The sequence below is a fragment of the Gymnodraco acuticeps genome, unplaced genomic scaffold (assembly GCF_902827175.1).
Source record: "Gymnodraco acuticeps unplaced genomic scaffold, fGymAcu1.1, whole genome shotgun sequence".
Lineage (NCBI taxonomy): Eukaryota > Metazoa > Chordata > Actinopteri > Perciformes > Bathydraconidae > Gymnodraco > Gymnodraco acuticeps.
Genome location: NW_022991274.1, coordinates 1 through 8,594, shown reverse-complemented (window position 1 = coordinate 8,594; position 8,594 = coordinate 1). Strand labels below are relative to the sequence as shown.

The 8,594-nt window shown below is 39.9% G+C and overlaps 1 protein-coding gene across 1 annotated transcript; it reads right to left on the bottom strand.

Annotated features, from left to right (window-relative positions):
• Window positions 1-2,486: 2,486 nt before the first annotated feature.
• Window positions 2,487-3,763, bottom strand: LOC117562072 (GPI-linked NAD(P)(+)--arginine ADP-ribosyltransferase 1-like). The gene is given in 4 exon segments (XM_034239850.1): window positions 2,487-2,673; window positions 2,675-3,180; window positions 3,625-3,660; window positions 3,695-3,763. Coding segments are annotated over 4 exon segments (798 nt in total).
• Window positions 3,764-8,594: the final 4,831 nt, after the last annotated feature.

Genomic DNA, 8,594 nt, shown 5'->3' with positions numbered 1-8,594 from the left:
AGGCTAGGAAAAGCAGCAGAATATTTGAACTGCAAACTTTTGAACTAACTTGATGGTGAATGATCTGTTGCCATGCCAACGGCATTTGATGACATCCCATAATACGCTTAGATGTGTTGATGGCTGCATCGTTACCAAACCTGTGAAGTTTTGGGCCATTTGGAGCATTTTCACTGAAGTTATGAAAAAACCGTGTTTCATGGTGAGCATTGTGTTGCCATGGCAACGGCATTTGAAGAAATCTCAAAACTGTCCCGTAGATGCCTTCACGGCTGGACTGTTAGCACACATGTGAAGTTTGAGCACTTTTTGAACATTATAGCGACATCGTCTTTTATGGCGAGGGATGCGTTTCCATGGAAACGGCATATGGTGAGACCCCATAATTGACGTAGAGCTGTTGAGGGCTGGATCCTTAACCATTATCTGAAGTGTGGTGCTGTTTTGACCCTTTTCATAAGCGTTACCACAACATTGTGTTTTATGGCGAGGGATGCGTTTCCATGGAAACAGCATATGGTGAGATGCCAGATTTGACGTAGAGCTGTTGAGGCATGGAGAGGTGATATACAGGTGAAGATTGTGGGACGACCGGACCATGGATGCTTGGTCTCGAGGTGCCTCTTCAATTTGGCAGGCTTCATCGCCTCATTGGCAAGACACCGCAGGCATATCAGACATTTCGGTTTCCCTTCCACTTCAATAAATCCATATTGGAGATACTCCTCATCGTATTTCCTTACTTTTGTTTTTTGTTTTTCATTTACTTCATTTCTAGCCGTAACCGGTCGTTTTAAAAATCTGTCCATCTTCGTAGTATGCTAGCCGTGTTATATCTCTATGATGCTAGCAGCGGCGCTCTATGACTGACGTACCAGTTATTGTTGTTTCCATGGTAACGGGTGAGGCGCTTGATTTTTAAATGTATAGATTTGTTAGATTAGAACGTAATCTATGAACTATTTTAGATTAAAAAAAATAAATATTATTTGTTGAACTATGAAGCCTTTTGTGAAGAAAAAAAAATGATATGATAATTTAAATTAATGAATCTGAAAACGTTTCATGGACCCCCTGGCAGAGTGCCACGGACCCCCGGGGGGTCGCGGACCCCACTTTGAGAACCACTGCTTTAAAGGGTGTCTGTGCCAGCATTCCCAATAAACGACAGGTGACTTGACACAGAGGCCGCAGAAAGCTGTGACGTTGTTTTCTTTTGCTGTGAAATTTGACATCTTTCCTGGAAATATGTACAAGAAAATAAATGTTATTTACTCTATTTAAATAAGTAGGATATATCAGAAAAGTCCTTTAAATATAGTTATCAGGGTCAAAGTGTGAGATATGCCACTGACCTTTACATCCTTCTTTGTATGAGAAGGAAATGTTGTCTTTATTTATCGGCAATACCAAAAACGTGTTGTTTACAATCATTCGCAAACCAGTAACCTCTCTTTGCCTGACACACAACTCACCAAATAAGTCTGCACTCAAGTTCTACATTTGTCAAGAATGGCCATTATTCAAATCAATTGCAACATTTTCTATGACGCTCATGTCTATAATGCATTAGCATCTGAAAATATCGATGTGTCATTATAGTTATGCATCATATTTCACAAATATGTATTACTTCACTTTACCTGACGGTTTGATAATTTCCTTAGAAATACTAAAACATTATAATGTAACATTTATTTTGAATATCAGTGTGATACCTGTTCTTACTCACATAGGAAGTGTTACAAAATCATCCACAAAATCAAGCCAGCAACTCCGATAACCTATTCTAACCAATTAACCTAAAATGTTAATCTAATTCATACATTGTTTTAGATATTAACTTGAAAGGTAAAGTGTACACATTTGAAAGCACTGACCTTCTCCTGGTCTGAGTTTCTTGCAGTTGATTCTGTACACTGCAGGAACTCCAGCTTTAATATCAGCACTCACAAAACACCTGTATCACCTGATGATCAGCAACCAAATAATGTCTATGAGTATTTTGATGGCATGCAAAACAAATTCATATGTGTACATGATTTGACTAAAGAGGGTAAAGTGTTGAGATGTTGTTGAGATTACAATTGACCAAGATAGAATAAGAAACCATGGAAATATGGAGTTGTATGTAAAATACAATTTCTTTGAATTTTTTTGTAAATGTTAGAGTAAACATTTGAATAAAACACGACACTGAAAAATAAGCATTAGTATTAAGCAGAAGCAGTTATTTTATTTTCAACAATTACAACAACACAGGTCTAAAACGTCTCTTTGTAATTGGACAAAGAAAATATACCACGTTGCTGGAGCATTTGATTAAACAAGTCCACAATGATTGATCAAAGCCTGAGCATTAAAATGTATCAGCATAGAGAAAATAAAGCCATGTTTAACACCGTGTAACTAATCCATTTATGACAAGCTAGTTAGAAGGTTTAACGATGGACATGGTATTTTCCATTTGTTGGAGCAATACAGCTTCATTTCAAATGCATAGCTTTGCAGTTCAGAGAGCTATGGACCCCTGCACTCTTCAAGACAAAGACAACTTTACAATTCTCCAGACCTGGAAATGTGTTCTCTCTGTTTATCTCAGTTATCTCGAACCTCTCGTAGGGAGGGATGAGAACCTCTTCCTCTTTAGGAAAGACTGAATATTTTTCCAGCGCCTAAACAGGTCTCAATTTTGAAGCAGGTCTTAGTACCGAAGTTCATCAAGCCTGGTTTGATAGATGTTGAGGCAAAGGAGCCAAACCGAATTATTTGGTTGACTTTGCCAGTAAATAAATCTTTGGATCGTCTGAAAGTAGAGTGACAGGGGCTGTTGTTATTCAAGATCTGTATGGCAGATGTCAGCAGGTAATGTAAAGAGTGGTATTTGAATGAGGAGAGATAGGATCTCCCTTCTGTCCGGACTGCAGTATTAAATTGCTTGTACACATTGTTAGCTGTGTAAACACAGATTGCCCTAATGTGATCTATGGTTAGAGCCGTATCCTCTCTCGGATTAATTTCCTTTTCTGCACAAGATTTTGAGTCACTCCAGTGTATTCCAAAGTTGTTCACAGCTTTTTCTTCTTCAAGGAATCTGTCCTTCACTATTGTCATCATTTTGTCATTGCAGCCAAAATACATGTCATCAACCGAATCTTCAACCATGCTCAATTGGTTCGCCTTTTTGGCCCATTTGAAAAATAAGATCCCCTAAAAAACAACAAAGAGAAAGATGAAAACAAACATCATTAAACCAGCACTGTTAATTAAAACTGTACTGTATAACAGTGTCTCTTTTAGAACCTTATTTAGATGGGGAAAGTTGTCAAATGAGTTACGATTGGGAGCAGGCTTGAGGCTTGAGAGTAAACTCAAATGCATCACTTAGTAAATGATGGTATCCTAGTAACACTGCCACTTTAGCACTTGTACACACTCATAGTAGTTCCTTAAGAATAAATTAAAAAAGGAGACCAATTATACCCATGCAACAACTTCTTTGATGCAAAATGCAGGTTCTAATAATGATAATTTGTCCCAACCAGATCGCATTAAAAGGATTATTCAAAAAGTATAAATCATGTTTTTCCCAGGCTTCCAAAGAACACATTATTCTAGTTTCACTGGTGAGATGTGTTTATAGACATATATGAACTTGATCTTTAAAACACCCACTTCCACATGCTCAACTCACCGAGTCAACAGGCATCATCCAGCAAAGGAGTAGACCCAGTGTAGCAAAGGTCCACATGTTGCCCTCCATCGCTGCAGTCAGGACATCTGTTGAATCCAAGCAGATACTCAAAGCAAGTCACAAACAATGAGCTGCATCATCATTCCAGTAACACAGATACGTTAGGACAGCGGCATGGCAAATGCAACAAAACTATTTCAGAAACAAGTTATGATCAAAATATGATTTAAAAGTTCAACTCACCAGCCTTAAGGATGGGAAGATGCACTAGGTGAAGTCCTCAGGTCAAAGGTTTCAGACAACCGGTCCTCAGCATGTGTTCAGGACTCACGGTCAACTTTATATATACCCTGCCTTCATGATGGGCAGGTCCCACATTTGCAAATTCCCTCATCGTCGGCAGTTAGGAAGTGTCATATTATAAGGAAGGGACCGTTTTGCAAGACAGAAATTACCTTATCTTAGAAATGACCTTATCTTATACCGTATCTTTAGACGCTATCTTAGAGTATGGTCAGGCATTCACACAAGTATTTGAATTAACCTTTAGTTATATTTGTACTCTAAACTTTTTAAAGAAAAGTTTTATTTTTGGATTGACTTGTGTTTTCTTTCACTTGTAAATAAATACATACTTTGCATAAGTCAGGTAAAAGTCTGTGCTAAACGAATTCACATAATTGAAAGTAAAAATGGCTTTCAGACATAAAATTATTGTTCCTCTAATATTTGATATATTAACTTATCTTGGATTACATTCTATCCCACTTTTTTATTTGTAAGATATTATTGATTCTATCCCACATTTTATTTTAAGTCTGAAATAAAACACCACAAGCTATTTGTGGTGTTTTATGTTAAAATGATTCAATTTAAAATGTTATGTATTTGTCTGTCTTTGTCTTTATTAAGATATTAACACATACATGAGCACTGGCTCTTCTTCCACAGGTCCATACACGTTATGCAATTATTTTTTTTACGAACTTATGTAGAATTGTCACAGTGACTCATTGAAGAAAGATTGGTTTATCTTCTCTTAGATTACATGTTTTACCATTCTGCTTTCCATGTTTTCCAAGTAACAGAGAAACGGTGATGGCCCTATATTCAAAGCTACAGGTGCTGGGAGACAGTCAAGGAGAAAACTATACAGAAATGTGGACAACTGATTTAATGAACAGTAAAGATGCCCTGTAGAGTTCTCTTGTGAACAAACAACATTTATTTTGATATTGAATGTAACTCGCCCCGGGAGGTTATTGCAAAGACATGTGCATTTGGACAGGGCTAACGGCCAACAACCAATCACATGAATCTCCCGCCCCTGACACACAAGCAGCGGTTTGATTGGCTAGAGCTTGTACTGGCATATGATTCGATTGGCTGACGCTTCTGCCGAGGCGTCAAAAGTTGAACATTGCTCAACTTTTGCAGCGAGCCACGCCAGCAACGCTCCGCGTCGCTTCCCACGATGCAGTTCGGCTAAAAGTGACGTCACCCCATTCAAAGTGAATGGGCAGAAGCGTTGGAAGCTTCAACGCACGCCGCTGTGTGGACGGGCCGAATGCATACATAGGTACTAGAGGAAGTATCAGAAAATGACTTTAGGATGTTCCTCTTTTCTTAGAAGCTACAGCCTGGGCAGTTGTTATGATGAACGGGAGTCACTCGTGTGTTAGATTAGACATCATAGCAGTGTCAGACAACAAGGGAGGAGTTTTAACATGATCCTAAAAGGTTAGGACACAACACTGACTGCACTTATGTAAAGTGATGTAACAAGGTCCTGGTTTAATGCGCATGCACTGTGAAGTCAAAGGTTTTAATTCATTTTGTATACAAAAAGTAATTATCTCCTCAATAAAGAGAAAATACATTCTTTGTTTGGTTTTTGGTTGATTCGTGTTCTTAAAAGATTGTTTTTTAATATTGTCTTCCATGGAATTGTTATGAACATTTGAACTTCCTCTAACTTATCTGTAACTTTCAAAGCAACTCATGAAAGGACGATTAGTTTATCTTCTCTTAGCCTAAACGATTTGAGAAGGCACATTATGCAAAGACACAATGACACTGCTTTACATGTTCGCCGTGCACGTAACAGACAAGACCAACGGTTATGGCCATGTATGCAAATCTATCGCTGTTGGGAGGCACTCATTGAAAAACTACTACAGAAATGTGAACAACTGCCAGAATGAACACTAAAAGAGCCATGTGAAGTTGTTTTTTAATGAACACTAAAAAGTTATGTTTATATTTAATGTAACTCCCCAAATCTCATTGTGTGTATCCTTAAGCTCTCAGAAACATGATGAAGATAACACGTGGGTTTGCTATCCTGGCTCCAAAATGGTGGAATGAGCTCCACATTGACATCAGGACAGCAGATAGCTTACACACCTTCCGGCGCAGACTGAAAACTCATCTCTTTCGACTCCACTTCGAGCGATAGAACTATTAACAAAGCACTTTTATACTAATAAAGGGCTGGCTTATCTAAAGCCAGTTGAGTAACACTTGAAATGTTTGGCTCTATGAAACCTGATGTACTTATATGATTCTGTTTTCTTCAAGGTTGTATCTTCTTGGTCGAATGTACTTATTGTAAGTCGCTTTGGATAAAAGCGTCAGCTAAATGCAATGTAATGTAATGATCAACATAAATGAGGGGAAAAACTGTACTTCATAAACTATAAACATTAAATAATGATGACGCATACCTGTTATAGATTGTAATGCATTTGGATAGGGCAAATGCAAAAGCACTACAGGAAATATCAGAATATCTCAAGACTCATTTTTATGTTTTGCCTTTTGTCTGTCACGAACTTGGTAAAGGACTCAAATGCACGACCCGGGAGACAGAGGTAAAGTATGAGTAAATACTTTATTTTCAAAAATAGGAATACAAAACAAGATCGACACTTTCGACAAGACGAACTGACACAAGAGATAGAATGGGAGGGATGAACCTCTCTTTAATGGTCACACATGCAGAGCACACAGCACACAGTGAAATTTGGCCTCTGCTTTTAACCCATCCTAGTACCAGGAGTCTAGTACCAGGAGCAGTGGGCAGCTATTGTATAGCGCCCGCGCAATGGGAGTGAGGGGGGAAGGGGGGTGTCCGGTGCCTTGCTCAAGGGCACCACGGCAGGGCAGGAGGTGAACTGGGACCTCTCCAAGTAGCAGTCCACACTCCATATTTTAGGTCTGGTCGGGGACTTGAACCAGCGACCCTACGGCTCGCAGTCCAAGCCCCTACTTTTTTTTTTTTTATCTTTTATTATCAAAAATAGACATTTAACATCTCATCACAACTACATAAAGCATTGCTCATAATACACACATTCAATATTTCATATCACTAGCTTAAAGGTAGTGTGCCTTAAGTTTTCCGTTCAAAGTTGAAGCACAAAGCTCCCTCCTCATCCAGCTCAACTAGCCTGCTGCCATCCACAAAATCCTCGCAAAATGTGTCCTTTTCCACATGTATTAGCACAAGGTTAATGTCCCTTTTTACTGTCCTCTTCATTATATGCCACACCTTTGACATTTTACCCTCGAAATGGGCAATGTTCCTCCTTATTTGGACCGCACGCCTTGCATGGCTCAGAACATAATTTAAAAGATTCACATTGCATTCATCCTTCTTCTCAATCAGACCAAACAGCCACAGCTCCTTCCATTCCATTTCTCTCACATACCATTCATTCCAACATCTACCAATTAACTCTTTCATCCTTCCAAAAAAACCTACAAGCTCTTTACATTCAACAAACTCATGCAAACACGTTTCAACCTGATCCTTACACACATCACACTCTCTCTCAACAGTTGCATCAAAATGGCTAATGATCAGGTTGTTAAACACCCTATTATGCCTCAACAAAAAATCTAAATTATCACATTCAATACTGTTCCACTTAATTTTCACATTCTCCCACATTCTCCCACATTCTCCTGCCAGTCATACCATTCACAACACTCATCCACACTTTTTCTGATGCAGGTCTTCTAATCACATCCCCTTTTAACCATTTATCCACCCCTCTAGCACCCACACTCCCATTATTTACATACATTTCTCCCATCCATTCTTTCCTTACATCCTCCACACACCTTTCATCCCAATGTGTCTCTTGCAAGCAAATAATGTCTGAGTCACCTATCATTAAGGCCTGCTCTCTCCTGTCCTTGGACCTCAGCCCATTCCAATTGAAAGAGGAAATTGTCACCATTACAAGTGTTATTAAGGTTATTATTGTTTTCATTCTATTTATTTTTTGTCCGGACACTTTGCAACTCCTCCTGTCGCTTTCACCCGTCTTCTCTCCACCGCTTTCTCCTTATCGGCTTTCCTCTTTGCATTCAGCCTGCTGGATTCTCTCCTCATTCCTCTGCTCTTTAACCCAGCATTCGCCTCGCCAAAGATCTTCTCCTCTATGGGTCCTTTCATCTCCACCTCCTCGTCCTCATACTCCTCGTCGTCCCCTCCCTCCTCCATGTCCGACACAACCGAGCTGACCTCCATTCCCTCAGCCGTCTGTCCTCCGCCTCCTTCTCCTCCTCTCCTCCCACCGACAGCTCCTCCTCCAGCCTCAGGATCATGTTCAACTTCAACGTCCGCTTCAGCCTCGGTATCAGTTTATGCCCCCAGAATTACATCCACCACAGCCTCTACTTCAGTCTCAGCCAAACCTTCACCACTCCTCGCATTCTGTCCATCATCCGCAGCAGCCGGAACAGCAGCAGTATTGGCTCTGCTACTACCCATCTTTCCTTCGTCTGCTTTCCCCTTCTTCCTCCCTCCGTCTCCTCCACCATCCATGGCAGCCGCGTCAGCTTCTCTCTTTGCAGCAGCCGCCTCAAACACCGCCGCGACAGCAGCACA